Raw genomic sequence first — 20,441 nt, forward strand, 5'->3', positions numbered from 1 at the left:
CGGGAGTGGCCTTAGAATGCTACTCCCCTATCAGGGTCCCAGTGCTTCAGGCAGGAGCGGCCTTAGAATGCTACTCTCCTATCGGGGTCCCAGTGCTTCAGGCGGGAGTGGCCTTAGAATGCTACTCTCCTATCGGGGTACGAGTGCTTCAGGCGGGAGCGGCCTTAGAATGCTACTCTCCTATCGGGGTCCCAGTGCTTCAGGCAGGAGTTACCTTAGAATGCTACTCTTACTCAGTACTAGTGTTTCTGTACTATCGGGGGTCCCGGTGCTTCAGGCAGGAGTTACCTTAGAATTCTACTCTCCTATCGGGGTCCCGGTGCTTCAGGCAGGACTTACCTTAGAATGCTACTCTCCTATCGGGGGTCCCAGTGCTTCAGGCAGGAGTTACCTTAGAATGCTACTCTCCTATCGGGGGTCCCAGTGCTTCAGACGGGAGTGGCCTTAGAATGCGACTCTTACTCAGTACTAGTGTTTCTGTACTAAGGAGGTCCCAGTGCTTCAGACGGGAGTTACCTTAGATTGCTACTCTTACTCAGTACTAGTGTTTCTCTACTATGGGGGGGTCCCAGTGCTTCAGCCTGAAGTATCCTTAGAATGCTAGTCTTACTCAGTACTAGTGTTTCTGTACTATTGGAGAGTACCAGTGCTACAGGCTGAAGTATCCTTAGAATGCTACCCTTACTCAGTACTAGGGTTTCTGTACTAAGGGGGTCCAAGTGCTTCAGGCGGGAGTGGCCTTTGGGTGCCTGCAGATGCAGTGTGGCCTCAGACAGAAAATACATTCCAGCACTCCAATCCAAGACAAGGAAGAATATTTCGGGACAACAACCTGTACTGTCCAGAAGTAATGAGCTAGCAAAGAGGACAGTGGAAAACCACAGGCATGTCTACCACGGCAACATCTTAGGCTAACTCACCTTGTGCTCCAGGAGGATACAGGAGAGGACCTGGAGACAGGCATCCACGCCCAGCAGTTCCAACGGGAGGTGCAGCGGGAAGTCCACCAGAGCGAAGCGGGATGGCTCAGGAAGGGCAAAGGTTAAAGCCGGCTGGAGTTCCTGTGGCAAGATCTCGATGTCCACCCGCTTCTGACCAGCCACAGGGATGGGGGAGCGCAGAAGTCGGTAGATCCACGCCTCGATCTCACGCAGATCATGCAAGGGTACACTAGATTTCTCCTCCACCTGCAGGGAGCCTGTAAAAACTCTCCACATGGTGTCTCTGGGAGGGGGTAAAATAAGATCAGAGAGAGAAGGGAAGTGTATGAGAGAGAAAGATCACGTAGCAAGGCCACAACCAAGGTGGAGAGCAAGCAATGAAAATGAAGGAAAAAGTAGAAACGAATGTAGGAGAGAGATGTTCAGTGATGCTGGCATGGGATCGAACACAATATTCATGTCTGCTCTTCTGCATCTTAAGCGGTCACCTTGTACTTTTAGGTACTCACATTTGTTTATGAGCCTGACAACAACACAGAACTAAACACAAACATTGTGTGAGGGCACACAGACATCCTACACACTGAAGAATGTAAAAACAAATCGCATGGAGCATACTTTACGGCTACTCACATCGAAGTGCCCACTGAAAGAATATAACTACAAGTACATACAATACATTAAGTTCACAGGCCTTGAACAAGCACAGGTATGCAAATTAGGCTCAGACTCAAATTCCGTCACTATAAATCCTCTATGCCAATAAAGAGCAACACGGGCAATCCACACTTATGCAAACTTAGAGTTAAAAGATTAAAAAGTACAGGAACTTCCATGTTAGAACGGAGTTGGTAAATTCAGAAATTCCATACTTTAGGATACTTCCTATCAAGATTGCCTGAGGATCTCCCAGCATAAAAATGTTACATGTTGTAAATGATCCGCTCATCCTTATTGGGTTCAATCACCTCCAGTAGAATCATTGATGAATCAAGAGCAGGCTTACTGCAACCCAATCGCTAGACCAAAACCCTTGGTTTGCTTTACTGCCCGGTTATTGATGCGAGTGAGGTTGGGTTGGGCAATAATCCAAGTTTTGAAATGCTTGCGATAATATTTGTGTCTACAGTGCCAGGACGAACCGAGTGCAATAACCGCATTACAGAAAAGGAGGATTTGGCTGGGAAGGGAGGAAGTTCAAATATTTTTTATGGGGTATTTGGTGTAGGTATTGCCTTATCCACACCGTTATAGGAGATTGTTAGTAAGTACATCTAGATTTTGTATCTTAAGTAAAAAATAATGATCTTTTAAAGCCACAACAATTTTGAAATCTGTGAACTACATACCTGGTGTGTTGAATGAGCTGCAGATGGTCTATCGAGAACGGTTCCACACATAACCTACTCTGAAGAAAAGAATGGTTGGATGATGTTGTAAAGGTTTCTTTTTGTTGTTGGTGGCTGTTTACCTGAAATCTTAGAGGAGACAGGCAACAATACTGTCATGAGAGACGCGTCTGATTCAGGAAGAGGTGTTAGAAGAATGTGGACAAAGAAGTGAAAGGATTTGGTAGACTAAAGGATGAATAACCCGTACCGGATGGTTTGCTGTTAATAGGCTGTTGTGTGGCGATTTAGGCTCCGAGTGAATTTTCCTGATTCATGCCCTTATATTAGGTACAATTCACATTGCCCTAATATAGGCATAGAAATCATTCCCTTATTTACATAGCCCATGAAGACCAAATACAGGCATGGCTACTTCCACCCGTACAAAACGTCACTACAATTTCTAGGAAAATCGGCTTAAGCAGCAAGGGACCTTCCTCTTGCTTGAATATTGATTTGTCCAAGAAATCATGTACTTTACAAAGCACTACTATTCCCTTGGGGGTTCTTTCCTGACGTTATCATGCCCGACTTTACGTCAAACTAGACACCTTTAAGGTATAAATATGCCTTCACGTGCTCTAGCAAGACACGGTGGTCCGGAGCAGTTAGACTATCTACTTGCCCGACGCAGCTCGCTACAGCAAGTGCCGAAGGAAGCCGACCCTCCAGCTGACGCACTGATCAAGAGGCTGCCTTTCGCTCACTGAGAATCCAGCTCCAGTGTTTCCAAGCACCCCTCGCGGGGTGTTGGGAAATCGAGCCCAGAGACAGAGATACCAGACCTCCTTCATTCTAAATTAAGGTATGGAGCTGATTAGAACCTAAAAGAAATCTTGGATAGATTCTTGGCAAAGAAAACTAAAACTAAGCTACACAATACTTAGGTTAGGTACACTGGGGTAGGCGTATTTTAGAAACACCAGCTGAGTATTTTTAGTCATTTTTATTTATGTATGTATTTTTATGGCTTAAGAACCATACAATGCTCTTACAGTATTATTTTATAATATTCTTCTCGCTGTACGCATTATACTTTGCAGCCTGCATTACGATTGTAGCAGTTAATTTCTTTTGCATGAGAAAGAAGACTGTTCAATAAATGCTTTTATTGAAAACGCCCGCCTCTCTATTTCTCTGCACCAATGTAGAAACGAAGCATGCACGATTGACTGAGTGAAATACTTATCTATTATTTCCGCAACTCTAGAGATACATTTCTAATTCTTGGGGAAACAAAGTTGTCATGTTTATTCGGTTGTCCGAAACGAATCCCTTCTTGTTTATTCGAGAAAGTTTCTAGTGACCTCTGCGCTAGCTGGCACTCACTATTAAGTTTAATATATTCGATAGAGACCTAGTCGACCTCAGTCCTACATCTAATCAATAGGATATACTATTCCAATTCGCAGAGCCTATTGGGAATATAGGAACTACACTACATGGCGCCCAACGATTGGTTAGGCACTAATTTAACGCTAGATACTAAAGTAACTCAGTCGTGCTTTTCTCACAGACCCCTTTTTCCCATAAAATACTCCAATAGACGTCTGGAGTGGGTAAAAGGATAAAATCTCCGCCATAACTGAGTAGGATGAAAATCCTATATATTAGTTTTGGTTTTGTTAAACGTTGAAGGATACAGTGTTCCAAAATATTGTGCACCTCATCTTTGTTTCCTTGAAACTCGCTCTGCAAACTTTCAGTCAACAAAAGGACTGAAAATGAGAACGGTGGACCTGCAGGCAATAATGTCGCACCAGGCCTTGACGTTACAGGCTTTCATGAAGCGGATGCGGATGCTATAATCATCCCAGAAAATTTAAGGAGGTGGTAGGGTAATTTCTGTAATAGAGGCACACTAATATCGTCAGACAGAGATATTCTATTCATGGATTATCTTCCTTGAAGCAAATCCAGTAACACATGTGTTTCCCTTCTACAAAGAAGAGCGGAATACACTTCTTTCGAGGATGTTCAAATTCCATTAACTTACCAAAAGCATGCGCTCTGGTTTAAAGGTGCCCTAAAACATCAAAATCACATTACCAGGCTCGGTCCACTAGGTAGACCAGGAGCAACATGGCTGGTACTAGCCAGCTATACACCACATCCTGCCATTGGAGAAATGTCAGATGCAGAACTATTAGTTCAACTAAAACAACTAATCAAAATTCATAGACAATTGGTTCAATATGTCATGCGGGCTCTAACAGTCAAACCTCCTACAAGGATTCCACAACACACCCCTTACCAGGGGAACACAAATATAATTACACCACAGACTATACAATCAGTCATTGGTAAATTACCAGCGAGGCGGGAACGAATTCCATTCTGGATAGCTCAAAAAATTACTCAAATCAAGGCGGTATTTCCTGATACTACCCCTCATGAGAAACACAGGATTTCAACAATCTGTTTACCAGTGGGAATCGCACCACACCTGGAGGACTGTGACACTTGGGGTACAGTCTTTGTTGCAATCTACACAAAAACACATGGTGTTCCGTCTATGGCGGTAATACCAGACGTCCTGAAACAGATTCAAAATGAATACCGGGTAGAGCCTGTTTTAAATCTAGGTATGAAACTACTGAAAGATTTCAAACAGGTCTCAGCAATAATATTAGCTAATATTAAAGGTGAGGCAGCATCCGTGGTGATCTGAGCAACCATATGAACTGGCCAGAATAATTGAAAAATCCTATGAAGAACTAGGTAGAGATAGTTTGGGTGGGAAACCAGTTAAACCCCAACTAACTGAAAGTCCAGAAGAGGTCTTTATTAAGAACACTCTCACTGTTCCTAAAAATAAATGGGAGAACACTAAAACGTCTAAAGAGAAGCGTTCTCAATCCTGAGGTAGGTCTCCTCAAGAGGAGCCCTATGAAAAGAGATATAACCTCAGGAACAGGGATAATTTGAGAAAACCTGATAGATATCAAGATACTGATACACGTTCCTCTCGTACCTTTGAGACTTCCTCACAGAAATCGGAAAGAAGAGGACAGTCAGAACAAAAAGAAGAATGCGTGAAGTCCAAAGACAATAAACACGTTCCAACAAATAAGAAAACCCAATTAACCAAAAAGAAGGTAGTGGGTCTAAAAATCAGACATGCCGAGAATCTTGAGGACACAACTCAAGAACGGGGAGTGGGCTCAGACAATGCTCGACAGCGCAGCAGAAGTCACCATAGCTCCCAAGATCCTGAAGGATGATATGGACACAGTGGACTTCAATGAGTACATCCAAGTTGAAACTGCAGATACCAGGGTTAGTGTACCCCATAAGTTATATGAAGTAACACTCCGGATGGAGGGGGATATAACTAGAAAAATAAGAGCACTCTTTCGGAGAAGCTCTATAAGGGTTATGACATTCTTCTAGCTGGAAAAAAACTGGCCACCTGAGTTTGTCAGGGAGTGCTCACATGGCGAAGACATCATTATGCCAGCCTTCTCCAATCATATTCAAATTCATTTAAAATATACCTATTCCACAAAATGGGCTGTAACCCAGGCTCCTGCATTATACAAAAATCATGTAGGATGGGATGAGGATTCTCCTCAACATAAAATCCAATTAAAAACACAACCAACTGCACAAAGGCAGTACACAGTTAAGCAAGAAGCTAAAAAACAGGTGAGGGAGATATTAGATCAACTTGAATACCAATGGGTGATTGAAACATGCACCTCGTCAATGAACAATCCTTTGCTTCCTGTGTCCAAACTAGACAATACATATCGTCTAGTTTTTGATTACATACATTTAAACTCTTGTTGCAAAACATTTGCAGTACAAAATGCACACAGTGCAGCACTAATGAATAACATTGTGCATAAAAAACATAAAACAACATTAGATATTTCTAACGGTTTCTTCTGTCAAAACATTGCACCAGAAAGTAGGTATTTAACCGCTTTCTCAATTATGGGGACACAGCGTCAATTCTGTCGTCTCCCCCAGAGATTCAAGAATAGTCCAGGGTTGTTTTCAGCCAGAGTAACAGTTACTACAAACACATGATGATGAGGCATTATCTTATGTCGATGACATCTATCTAACAGACGATGGCTTGGATAGGCACTTGAACAGAGTGAACACCATGATATTGGGATTCGCCTCTGAAGGGTATAAATTCAATTTTAAGACATCGAGAATTCTCCACCTCAATGTCCTATTCTTAGTATCTGAACTTTCAAGTTAAGGCAAAAGTCTGGCAGCAAACTTTCTAGAAAAATGTGCTCTGCTCCAACTCCGAAAACGCTAAAAAACGTTGTCAATTCTAGGTTTCCTAAATTTCGGAAGAACTTACATTCTAAATTACGCAGAAAGGGTTAAACCTCTCTACGAACTAATCAAACCTGATTTCAAAACAACTAATTGGACTCAAAAACAGACAGAAATTTTGAGTTCAGTGCAAACAGACATGTAAGCAATAACACATTTGCAAACTCGCGTAAACGTACGCAACCTTGTTATCCGAATCATTCCAGGAAGATGGGGATTCACATACTTAACCTTCAATGAAGGAGAGAAAGCTCCAATAGCTTACAAATCACACTTGTACACACAAAGCTGAAATGAAATTCACTTCTACAGAAATAATTCTGACAGCGGTTCAAACTGCAGTAGCAAAAGAGAAAGCCCTGGCACAGGAAAAACGCATAATGGTTGTTACACCTGTACCTGCCTTCGAGGCAGTGAGAAAAGCGAGCATTCGAAGGCTAAGGCTTTACATCCAAGATGGATACAATGGGTTACTTCTCTTGCTGCAACAGATGTTGAATACATTCTTGACCCCTATTTGAAAACATAAGAATTTTACAATACGAACAAGAATGTCCTCAGCCTACTGAGATTCTATCTCTAGAACAGTACGAATGTATAATATATACAGACGGATCAGCACAGCCCACAATTGGGGGTAAACAAGCTTATAGTGCTGTGTGAGGGATCGTTAAAGATCGCTGGCGCGATGGTAAATTCCGATTTATGGTCACAAAAAAGCAATCTCTCAGAGATTGTACAGCTCAGCGAGCTGAACTACAAGCATTCAAGATGGCGCCTGAAAATACTGATCACGAATTCCCCACACTCATAGTATGAGATTCCTATTACTGCGTTCAATCTTACAATGAATATTTGCAGAACTGAATTCAAAACGGTTTCAAAGATGCAAAAGGTGGCACAATCAAGCATAAATTGCTTTGGGAACAAGTAGTTCAGTTACAAAAAGAACTACAAAAAAAATCAGTGATCCATACACTAGTCATCAACGTGATGGCATTCACGTTGCAGGGAATTCATTGGCTGATGCAGCCGCAAAGGCAGCTGTGCAAACCGCTTCCGTAGCTGCAATCACTCGTTCCAAAAACGAAAATAGACAGCGAAATAATGCAAGCTGTCAATGCTTCAATAAAAGACAGTGGTAAAACACTTCCAAAAGGCTTTCCACTCAAATACTCATACATAACTGATGTAAGTAATGTTCCTTTTGATCGAATCCCTGGAGTGGGGGATAGGGTAATTCCAAACATGGAACATAGATTAGGACCAATCTTAGCCGCACACGAAGGGCTCGCCTCTGCACACGCAGGTGTACCGTTATTAAAACAGAGATACTGGTGGCCGCGCATGAGGAAACAAACCAGAAACTATGTTTTGGAATGTGAAATCTGCCAAAAGATGAAAGTCTCTACAGTGAAACGTCCTGCGCAGATGCCCCTTTTAATTTCAGATAAACCATTAGCGTGTGTTTACCTGGACCACTGAGGTCCCTTACAGAGGGATGTTAATGTTAATGTAAGCCGAACTTTTTGAGCGCACGGCTACCCCAAAGGGTGTCCCGGCGCTTTTGCAAAGAGGCCCCTAGAAACAGGAAAAACCAAAGGCAAAACACACTACAGTTACCGCGGGTTACTTGGTGAAGAGCAGAGTCTTCAACTCCTTCCTGAAAGCCAGGAGGTTGTTCGCTTTCCGAAGGGAAAGTGGGAGCTCATTCCACAAACAGGCTGTCACGTGTTGGAAGGAGCGACCTCCCATCCTGACACGTTTGAACACAGGCACCTCCATTTTGGCCAGTTCCGCCGACCGCAAAGACCTCCGTGGCACATAGAAAGCAGTGCGCTTCCTCTGATAGTAAGGGCCAATCGCATGAAGAGCTTTAAACGCCAAGGTGAGGAGTTTAAATCTAATTCTCCCAGCGATTGGCAGCCAGTGCAGCCTAGCTAAGAGCGCTGAGGCGCTGGCTCTCCTGGGCAGGCCATAGATGGCTCTGGCCGCCGAATTCTGCACAATCTGCAGTCTAGATAACAGATACTTAGGTAGGCCCGCAGAGAGCGCATTGGCATAGTCCAGGCGTGATCCCACAAGCGCCTGAACTACATTCCTACGGTACTGCAGTGAAAGCAGAGGAAGAAATTTCCTAAGCATCTTGAGGATGCTGAAACATTTCCCTGCTAATCCCAGGATGTGTGGACGAAAAGAAAGATCATCGTCGAACACCACTCTGAGATTTTTTACCTGAGCAGATGGCGTCTCTGGGGGGAACATGTCCTGGGGCCACCATGTCTTCCAGCCCGGGTCTGGGGCACAGCCGAAAAAGAGCAGCTCAGACTTGTCTGAGTTGCATTTCAGGCTGTGCCGCTGAAACCACGCAAAGACTGCGCTCAGACAGTCCTTAATTCTGCCGCCGTTGAAGACCTCTCCCTTCCTGCAGGTGAACAGGAGCTGGGTGTCATCAGCGTATGAGATGACCCGGGCCCCAAACGCCTCCGCTACCTCCGCTAGAGGGGCCATATATATGTTGAAAATGGTGGGGCTCAAGATAGATCCTTGAGGCACCCCCACCTCCAGCGAAGGCATTTCGGCCGAGAACGGCGGAGCCCAGATCACCTGACGGCGGTCGGCAAGAAAGGATTGAAACCAGTCCAGCACCGTCCCTCGCAGACCAATCTCCCTGAGATTGTAACTACAAATATATCATGGTCGCAGTGGATTCATGCTCAAGATTCATTTGGATGTGTTTCAGTGCTCGGCTGACGCTTGAACAGTTATAAAACATTTGCGCGTCTTTAGCGGCACATACGCAATCGGCACGCTACATTCTGACCAGGGTTCTGCGTTTAGCTCAAAGGCCTACACGGAGGCCATGGCCAATTTGGGCATTGCATTGCGGTATTCTAGCCCATTCCATTCTGAGGGAAATTCGGTTGTGGAAAGAAAGAAAACGAGACATAAAGCAATCTATAACAGCTAGGGTATTAGGCTTGGGTAACGGGTGGGTCAAACATCTAATAAGTGTCCAACGTAGTCTTAACAATCTGCCAAGAATTTCTCTAGGGGGACTCACTCTATATGAAATCCTTTTTGGAACTAGAATGATTGTCCAGGACATTGATCGTCACACTTCAGTGGTAGAACAATAACCTTTTGATATCAAAGACAGTTTGGCTGTTTTGCAGGACTTAAATGAAACAAGGAAAAGTCAAAGCAACACATTGCAGAAGCCAACGACCACTGAAGGGGAACCACCCGTCCCAGCAAGGCCTGCCTGGATTCCAAAGATTGGGGATCTAGTCAGAGAAAAGATCGCTGACAGGAAGGAATTTGGGCCTTCTTACAGACAACCAGAACCTGTGCTAGCAATCCACGGATCGAGAACAGTGTTACTGCTACCCTTTGCTGGAAGAAAGGAGAACAGGTTTGTATCCATCGACCTGGTAAAACCACATCGTGTGGCCGATCAGAAGTAGTAGGCCAAGTGGACTCTAAAGATGTAGCAGACGACCAAATCTGGCTACTATCCAAGAGGTTCAAACTGAGAGACTCATCACCTTTGAAGAATCTGCAGTGCGAAAAAAAGGACTATGCAACAAAGCCATGGAACTTGTACCTCTTGAGACCCAAATAACAGTTCCTCAAGAAACACCTGTCTACAATGGTATAGCATCTGACTATACTAATATGACAAGGGATCAAGTAGCCCCAGCGATTTCAACTAATCCTGAAGCAATACCTACAATTGACAGAACTGCCTCTGGCTATTTCATTAACTTTGATACGTTTTCCGAGGATCCCAGTGAACCTGAAACAACACCAGAAAAAATAACTCTTAAAGAACAAGCTACAGAACTTTTTCATCAACTGGAAAAGACTTATCTGGTTTCACCATGGGTTGAAGTATGGATTGTCTTAGGTGTATTTTTTCTTCTACATTGGTTGACTCTTGTATTAACTTTGGGAATGCTGATAAATCGAAGATATAGTAAAAAGGACACAGCAAGTAAGAACATCAACTTACTCAAGCCACACAAATCGTCCCATTGTGAGCAAAGAGACTTGTCATCAGTAAACATCACAGCCATTCCTATACCTGGTGGTATAACTTGGGACAGAACTGATTATGACATCTTTGGTCCTGCAGAGCTGTTAAAGGTTCTACATCAATTCAAGGTTTCCTTGAGAGATTTTGTTTAATCTAGTACCTTTTCTGATGATTGGGACTTTGAGATTGTTAATAATATGATATCAGATTTAGAAATGTCTGCAAAATTTACAAATCATGAATACTTGGAAGGTTCATCAGATTATGAACAAATGTATTGTTATAATCACGATGGTCATCATTTTTTTCACAAATCTGCAAATCCTAGAAATGTTTATACTTATAATCAATAGGAACATTGTCCAACGCCACCAAAGGGTAGTTTGAAAATATTTTATGAAAAATGTCCATACTTTTCAGGTTTTAACATTTCAAATCAAGAAACATTTTATTTTAAAAATACAAATAAGACAGAACTAAAAAGTATGCTGACAAATACAAAGCAAATTTATTCTGTGGCCTTTTATGCTCAAATGTCTACTTTAGGTTTTGACTTTTGGAAAGACAATATTGAGACAAAAACTGTCTGGGGCACAAAAGACTGGCAGGTGCAGGGATTAGAAGCCTTATTTAGAGCCTGCATCATCCCTGAACAAATAATGTTTTTAAATGACACTGTTCATCAAACATCTTGTCTTAGCTTGGCTTAGCTAAGATAAAAGATTTAAACAAACCGTCCATACCTGCACCTACACCTGATAGTAAGAACATTACAGAGGGGGTGGTTGACGTAAATACTATTTTCCTTGAAAACAGAACAGATCCTAATTGGAAAAAAGGGTTAATCTAGCCCACAGACACAAACAACTGTCAAGATGAATTCCTGAATAAGACACAAGGGTTCACATTCACTAGGCCAGATCCAAGATATGTCCAGAGACAACAGCCAGGGATATTAACAGCATAGAGTGTAGGACAACTGTGCCTTGAGTAGCTACAAAAATCTACACTAAAAGAAGTAAAACAACACTTATCTTTACTTAAAGATGGCGTTGATTTAAGGGACTTCTTACAAGGACCTCCTAAACCGTGTCATAAACGTTTTATATATGCCGGTATCTATGCCATTTATAATGAAGCATGGAAAGCAACGCAAGCAGAGACTGCAGAACGAATATGATAAATTGATCGTATTCATTTAGAGAAATCTCTCTCTGTAGTTGACAATGGGTTATCGACTCTGTCATCCAGAAAATATTCTTTGGACAGCATAGTATCCTCTGCCATAGACATAATGAAACTGGACTTGGTTATGTTGCAACATGGTCAGTCACAATTGCGTTCTATAATGCTTTTAGGATGGACGTTACAAAACCTTTGTTCTGGCTATGTGCCATGGCGTACCTTGGAGAACACCCTCCTGGCAGTGAAGTGTTGTGACCGCATTATACAAATATTGGGCTTAACTCGTTAAAGAGAACTTCACACCACGTGGTTTCTATCATTTCAACCAATCTGGCAAAATTGCATCTTACCTGTTCTACGATGCCTGCTATGTGGAGAAGAATGCGTGCTAGGCATCTGTCTAACACTCCCGTCAGTCCTGCCAACGGAAGTTGATACTTTGCTTGAACCAGTAACAGCTCATGCACTGTGTTGTCCCCAGCGGCTACCAATCCTGATGATGGCATTCGTTGAGATCTCACAGATGCAAAATGCAGACAGTGAGATATGTGGAGCAACAGGCACACAGGTACCACCTACTTCGACATTGCTAATGCGACTGACGCTGACGGCGATGCTTCTCATCTATGTGCTATTGATCTGCTTAACGAGGTAGTCCAACTTTCACCAACAGTAGTAGACGAATTCTTTACCAACTTAAAGGATTCGATGTTTTCTCCTATCAATGACACTGAATTTTGAAGTTAGCACACAGTGTTCTGCGCGACTATGAATTCGACCTTCACTCTCCAAAACAAACGTCTAACTTTGGAACTTTATTTTTTCTATGATTTGACTTTTTCCAGAAATAAAAGACATTTTTTTTTTTAGGCACAAAGTAATCTGCTTAAAGTAGAACTATTCTTAGAGAACAAGAATTCTTTGAAATACTTCCAAGAGACAATATTTGACCTTGTCCACATTCACACAGTTTATATATTCTGCCGTGGAATGGTCTCGACTTTTTCTTCTGTATTTAGGAGCCATTTCATAAATTTATTTTCGTGATTCATTCGGATAGCATTTTCAAATGTCATCTATATGTTTTGAATGAAACATAGCTTAATGCGTACAGCACAAATGCTCTTTTTCAACCAATACCAATGCATTTTTATGTATCTTGGGTGGGTTTTTAACACATCATGTTTAGATATGTTTTAATGTGTTTTAGAACGTAGTAATGTCGTACATAATAAAGTGGAGTGGGTGTTGTGTGGCATTTTTAGGCTCAGAGTGAATTTTACCGATTCATGCCCTTATACAAGTACAATGTACATTGCCCTAATATAGGCATAGAAATCATTCCCTAATTTAGACATAGCCCATGCAGACCAAAGACAGGCATGGCTACTTCCACCCGTACAAAACGTCACAACGATTTCTAGAAAAATGGGCTTAAGCAGTAAGGGACCTTCCCCTTGCTTGAATATTGATTTGTCCAAGAAATCTTGTACTTTACAAAGAACTACTATACCCTAGGGGTTCTTTTTTTCTGACGTTATCATGCCCGACTTTACGTCAAACTAGACACCTTCGAGGTATAAATATGCCTTCACTTGCTCTAGCAAGACACGGTGGTCCCGAGCAGTTAGACTATCTACTTGCCCAACGCAGCTCGCTACAGCAAGTGCCGAAGGAAGCCGACTCTCCAGCTGAAGCACTGCTGCCTTTCTCTCGCTGAGAATCCAGCTCCAGTGTTTCCAAGCTCCCCTCGCGGGGTGTTGGGAAATAGAGTCCCGAGACAGAGATACCAGACCTCTTTCATTCTAAATTAAGGTATGGAGCTGATTAGAACCTAAGAGAAATCTTGGATAGATTCTTGGCAAAGAAAACTAAACCTAAGCTACACAGTACTTACTTCTTCCCTCGTACTAGACTTAGGTTAGGTACATTAGGGTAGGCGTATTTTAGAAACACCAGTCGAGTATTTTTAGTCATTGTTATTTATGTATGTATTTTTATGGCTCATACAATGTTCTTACTGTATTATTTTATAATATTGTTCTAGCTGTACGCATTATACTTTGCAGCCTGCATTACGATTGTAGCAGTTCATTTCTTTTGCATGAGAAAGATGACTGTTCAATAAATCCTTTTATTGAAAACGCCAGTCTCTAATTCTCTGCACCTCTTTAGAAACGAAGCATGCATGATTGATTGAGTGAAATACTTATCTATTGTTTCCGCGACTCTAGAGATGCATTTCTTATTCTTCAGAAACAAAGTTGTCATGTTTATGCAGTTGTCAGAAACGAATCCCTTCTTGTTTATTCGAGAAAGTTTCTAGTGACCTCTGAGCTAGCTGGCACTCACTATTAAGTTTAATATATTCGATAGAGACCTAGTAGACTACAGTCCTACGTCTAATCTATAGAGCCTTATGGGAATATAGGAACTACACTACAAGGCTAAAACTTGTTACTCCTGCTAATGTGAGACTGGGGCTTTTGGAGTTGGCACATGAAGGACATCAGTGCTTGAGTAAGACCTAGAAAAGTTTAAGACTGGCTTGAAATAGATGTGATAGTTGAGAAGAAGCAGTTACTTACCTTCGATTAGGCCTTTTCTGGTGAATATTCTAACCACAGATTTCTCAGTGGAGAAGTGTGGCTCAATGGTTAGAGCGGCAGACCCTGATGCAGAGGTCTAGCCCGGGACCAGGGTTCAATTCCCCGCCTCGGTGGGTTTTGGGCTCAAAAATTCCACGGACCTGATCATTCTCGCCTCGGTGCCTATTCCAATCATGGAGTCCCACTCTGCAACTCTGGGCAATAGCTTGCTTTATCTCCACAACGGCCCCCACAACGCTAAGGATGCCTGGCCTCCACCTTGGGGGTGCCCAGGAGTGGATGCCTCACAGGGAAAGCCAGGATCGGTTCCACAGCTGTATTCGTACAAGTACTTTGAGACCCTTGCGGGTGAGTAGTGCGCTATACAAGTATCAATTTACATTACCTTTACAATATCTAGAGGCACCAGACTGGATCCATAGGATTTAAAACAGCATTGCTCCAACCCATCTTTACTGTTGGTAAACCCTTTTGAAATCTTTCACGTCTTGGAACTAAGGCCTTCGGTTTTTAGTTTCCAAAAGTATACCTGTTCATTCCCAAACCATGAGTCATTGCACTGAGTCTTTTTTCGCTTTTGGTCCACGCATTGTGCGTGAGACAACGCGCACGAGCGCCGCGGCACGTTTGGATCAACTTTTAAGCGGTGCTGTCGGACCACACGGCCTCTTGCTTTTCCGGACACACGGCCCCGGTTCGGGCGCCGGATTCAATCCAGCCCGCAAGTATTTGCCTCTTTTATGTCAACCGCACAGTTGCACTTCTAACGCGCTAACCTCCCTGTACTTGGGTCTTACTAGTTGTTGGCTAATTCTGGGCTCCCCTTTGTATTCCGCAGAACCACGACCAGCCGACCGTGTTTTTGCTAAATGACACGAGGACGGTGACTTTTCAGCCCATCCTCTGTAAGTTTGTTTTCATCTTTCTACATAAGTGTGGCCCACAGCGCACCCTCAGTTTCAGTTTGCGTTATTTGAACGGCGCTTTTGATTTATATTCCCAGATATTATCATTGATGTGAATACCCTTTGAAGTCGTTTTGCCTTGAATTTTCCTTGCTGCAAGCTCCTGGTTTAACTATGCGACTCATGTAATTGATTTTTATTTAATACATCTTCTCCACCATTCCCGCTCCTTCAATTTAGCAATCTGGATCCTCCGGGACCAGCCTTGATTTTGATTCCCTTTTCCATTTCTCACCCCTGTCCTGAGGAAGACCCTCCTGTAAGGTCCTATTACTTCCTATCATATTGTGGGGTCGAAACATCGACAACCGGTCCGCCTGCCAGCTTCTACCCAGAGCGTGATATTTACTGTAATTTTAGAAGCATGTGTATCAACTTTATGAACATTTATGTTATATGTGTCTGGCTCTGTTCAGAAGCCAGGATTGAGAATTGTTTTTCAATAAGGTAGCATGACCTTCACCGTGTCACTGCCCTAAACCTTGCACTATTCCTTTCACTGACACCCTCCTTCCCTCATCCTTTGGGGCACTACTTTTCATGATGTCAACATGGATTTTTGTGTACAATACATTTTGGTATGGCGCATTGGGATTAAATACCAAGGTACCTGAAAGTTGATTGCATTTGTTTTTCTATTTTTTATTACGTTGTAACTTTTGCTTATCCTTGACTTCAGCGCCTACATCCTCCTCGGATACCTAAACTTCCAACTAGAAGACTTTGCCAACCAAACCTCCATAGCACTACTAGAAGACCTCTCTATCCTCAGCCTCACCCAATGCGTGAATGGACGCAAGCAGCCGGCTGGAAACCTCCTGGACCACATTTTCACCTCCATCAACATTATCTAAGTCAACAAGCCATAACGATCACCTGGCTAGACCACATTCTCATCAGATTCAGCACCCGTGTCACATACTATCACAGACAGACTACCACCGGACCCACCCGCCAAAGCTGGAAAAACATCCAAAAGGAGGACTGGACCATCACTCTCTCCACAAATCAGCCCAAACACACCAGCCTCCCCCCCCCCCCCCCCCCCTCAAGCCCAACAAAACTACAAGATCCAGACCTCAAGCCAATTGGTACACAGGGGAACTCATGTTGACGAAGCACCACTACAAACAACTGAGTGCAGATGGCAAATGCACTGAGACACCATGGACAAACCCACCTTCAAATCTGGACACAAGACACACTGCACTGGCAGACCGCATTGACACATAGCAGCAAAGATATCTTTACCAGCAGCTGCTTTCAACAATATCCTTCCCTCAAAGGACCTCTGTAACAAGCTCTTGGACTTCTTCTGCAGTAAGATAGTATATGGCAATTTTGTACCTCAACCAGAGCCCCCAGTCTCACGACTCATCTCCTGGTTTTGACCAAGGAAACTACCCTCACAAAACAGCCCGCCATCACACCGAACGAGCCACCACCTTTAAGACTGTATGCCTCGGGTGCACATTTCATTCTCTATAGTACCCATCAGCGTAACACGCACACATCTATCCTAAACACCACCATCTCTTCAGCTGCCTTCTAGGACACTTGGAAACACACCACAGTCTTAACTCTACTCAAGAAACCCTACACAGACCCATTTACACCCGCCAACTACAGAGGCATTTCCCTGCAACATTGCCCGACCATCTCAACAACCATCAACTCCTCTATGGCACACAATCAAGCTTCAGACCCAACCTCAGTACAAAAACTGCCCTAATCACCACCGCACACGGCATCTGCATGATGCTAAACCGAGGAGACATGACCCTCCCCTTACCTTTCTGGACTTCTCTGCTGCATCCGCCACGGTCTCCCTCTCTATCCTCATCAGATGGCTACACAAGACTGTAATCAAAAGAGTCCAGGCTCCACTGGATTTTCTCCTCCCTGACCAGCAGGACATAAGCAGTCAGTCTAACTCCCCCACTCACCAGACACCTAAAACCTCATCTGTAGAGTATCACATGGCTGGTCTCTCAGATAGACCCTGTTTAATGCTTACATGATTGCCCCTAGCCAGCATCATGCATGCAAATGTGATCAACCTCCTCCTGGAACAAGATCACAGCCTGCATGAATAGAACCACCAACTGGATGAAGACCAACTGTCTCAAACTCAACATAGACAAGACTGAAGTTGTCGTCTTCAGAATAAAATCAACTCGCCATGGGACTCTGCCTAGTGGCCGGCCGAACTGGGACCCACACCTTCCCCCACATCCAACGCCAAAAATCTCACGATGATCATAGTTGGCAAACTAGACATGGCCATGCAAGTCAACCCCATCACAATCTCCTGATTCCACACTTCAAAGATATTGAGGAAAATCTAGAAATGGCTCCCAAGCAACAACTGCAAAACTGTCACACATGCCCTTGTCACAAGCAAGCTGGACTATGGGAACTCCCTTTGCGCTGGGATCAAAAAACAACTCATTAGAAGGCTACAAGTGCTTCAGAACTCACAGGCAGAATCATCCACAACCTCCCACACAGCACACACATCACGCCACACTGTAAGAAGCTCCACTAGCTCCCTATACACAAGTAGACACCTTTAGTCAGCTGGATTCCTACTCACACACATACCATGCGTACACAGATCCAGGTGGGCAGGTTGGGCCTTCTACATTACAACCTACCTCTTCACATCAAAACCGCCTCCTCTTTTCTCAAGTTCTGCTAGAAGCGGAGAGCCTGGCTCTTCAAAAAGCCACTGGTCTGCCCGAGGCGTGGCTAGGCTCCAACCTGCCCAGTGCTGGGATACCCTCTGGGTGGCAGTGCACTGTACAAATAAATACTACCATAACAACATACCATAACAGACCTTAACATGTCCATGCGTGATGCTTGTATGTCTTCAGGGAACCCCATAGATCTCATCCACATGGGACGCCACTGCACTACGATGGCTGCAACTGCTCAGTCAGTAGTGTCCAATCCATAACATATTACGTACTTGGCCACTTCTGCATGGAAGGATTGAAATTCTTCAGGAACTGCTGGCAAGATCTCAGACTAAGGCCCAGAGCACACGTGAGCACTGCTTTAATAGACAGCTGGCACTGATCAAACACAGGGCGAGTATTAAAACGTTTGTTTACAGAATGCTTTAATTCTCTTGGACTGTGTGTGTGTGTAAGGGGGCCAGTGGGGGCACCATAGCAAAATAATTGGAGATAATCCGGCTGGTGGAAACTTGAGTCCCCAGACTTACTGACGTAGGTTCATGTGGAGTTAAAATGTCAGGACGACTTGTCAAGGGGCCATTTGCCATTCACTGGTGGGCAACAAAAGGGCGTAGTTCAGCTGCTTCATAATGGGTCATTCAAGGCCTCATTGATTAGTATTAGAGGCTCAGAGGAAGCCTGTCCAGGCTACAAAACATCAGTAAGGGGGTTTCTTTTGACTTCCAGAGACGTAAGTTGTAAGTCCAATATCTCCGCAGCACGGCGCATCACCATAGTAAAATAAGGACTCTCCTCTGGGGTGGTGTGAGCAGCCCAGTGTCCAGGGAAGGGTCCTACCTACTGGCCTCCTGTACACCCATATAAACGTTGTCATCACCATAGTGTGGAATAACTTATCTCCATCATCCTCTGTCCACCTCTGATCACAGTAAAAATTAAAAAGTTGCTGGAGCAGCGGCAGAGGCATTCTTCTTATGGAAGCAGATTGTACGGGGATTGGGAGCCTCGGGGCAGATTCGGGATGCAACCTCAGGCAAGATGAATCTCTTCGTTCTGTTATGTTATGTTATGTTAATTTAATTTATTCAGCGCACAGCTGCTCCAGCGAAGGAGCGTCCCAGCGCTTGACAAGGTAGCCAACACAACACAACTAAGGAGAGAATGAGCTAAAAGGGAACGGACTCAAGGAAATAAAAAAGTCTTAATGGCCCTACGAAATAGAAAGAGGTTATCAGATGCACGTATCTTTAAAGGGAGAGAATTCCACAGGGCAGCAGCCCATACTCAAAATGAGCGGCCTCCAGCTTGGCTAAGTTTAAACCGAGGAACCACTGCTAGGTCCTGACCAAGAGATCTCAACGAACGGGCAGGAACATAAGGCGTCAGAAGATTCGTGAGAATCGGGGCAGAGAGGCCCTTAAGAATTTTATAGGACAAGCAAAGAACTTTAAATTGAATTCTCTGCTTGACTGGAAGCCAATGAAGGGAGCGTAGAGTATTGGCAGCGGAACAGAACCTGGGCAGACCAACCACCGCTCTGGCTGCCGCATTCTGGACTCGCTGCAGACGTGCAATTTCGGCTTGATTCACCCCTACCAAGAGAGAGCTGGCGTAATCAAGCCGAGAAATCACCGTCGCCTGCAGGACCAGCTGCCTGGTAGGAGCATCAAAAAATTTCAATGCTGGTCTTAGTCCTCGCAGGACGCCAAAACAACTGGCGGCAGTTCTCTTGGTATGGGAGACAAAGATAAGGGCGGGATCTAGCCACACTCCGAGATTTTTTGCCTCAATTACCGGAGTCGGGGTAGGCCCCAGTTCCGGTGGCCACCATATGTCACCCCACAGTTCCGATTTCTTGCCGATGATCAGTATCTCCATTTTTTTGCGTTCAGCTGGAGATGGTTGGAATTCATCTAACTGGCAAGCGACCTCAGCCCATTCTGGAACCTAGGGGCATCCAAATCGAAGTCCCCGCTGAGCGTGACCGCCAGCTGAGTGTCGTCAGCGTATGAGACCATGGTCAGGCTCCACTGCTTGATGACCTCAGCCAGCGGCCTCACGTACAGATTGAATAACGTGGGGCTCAGCGAGGAACCCTGCGGGACCCCCTGGTCCAGCGGATGGAATTTGGACTGATGGGGTGGAATAGCTACGCAAAAAGATCGATCAGCAAGAAAAGAGCGGAACCATTGGAGGGCAGTCCCTGAAATACCCGCCTCTTCCAAGCGCTGGAGAAGGATTTTATGAGAGACGGTATCAAAGGCGGCGCTAAGATCTAATAAAACAAGCGCCGCCGTTTGTCCCGAG

The 20,441-nt window shown here is 44.1% G+C and overlaps 1 protein-coding gene across 2 annotated transcripts in view; it reads right to left on the bottom strand.

The window, feature by feature from the left end:
• MADD (MAP kinase activating death domain) overlaps nucleotides 1–20,441 on the bottom strand; it is a 956,601-nt gene that overhangs the window by 716,135 nt on the left and 220,025 nt on the right. For both annotated transcript variants that reach the window (XM_086959712.1, XM_086959713.1), the window contains exon 4: nucleotides 921–1,224. In XM_086959712.1, the coding sequence (XP_086815838.1) occupies nucleotides 921–1,224 (304 nt within the window). The remainder of the gene's footprint in view (nucleotides 1–920; nucleotides 1,225–20,441) is intronic.

This window comes from Lissotriton vulgaris, chromosome 2_2 (genome assembly GCF_964263255.1).
Source record: "Lissotriton vulgaris chromosome 2_2, aLisVul1.2, whole genome shotgun sequence".
NCBI lineage: Eukaryota > Metazoa > Chordata > Amphibia > Caudata > Salamandridae > Lissotriton > Lissotriton vulgaris.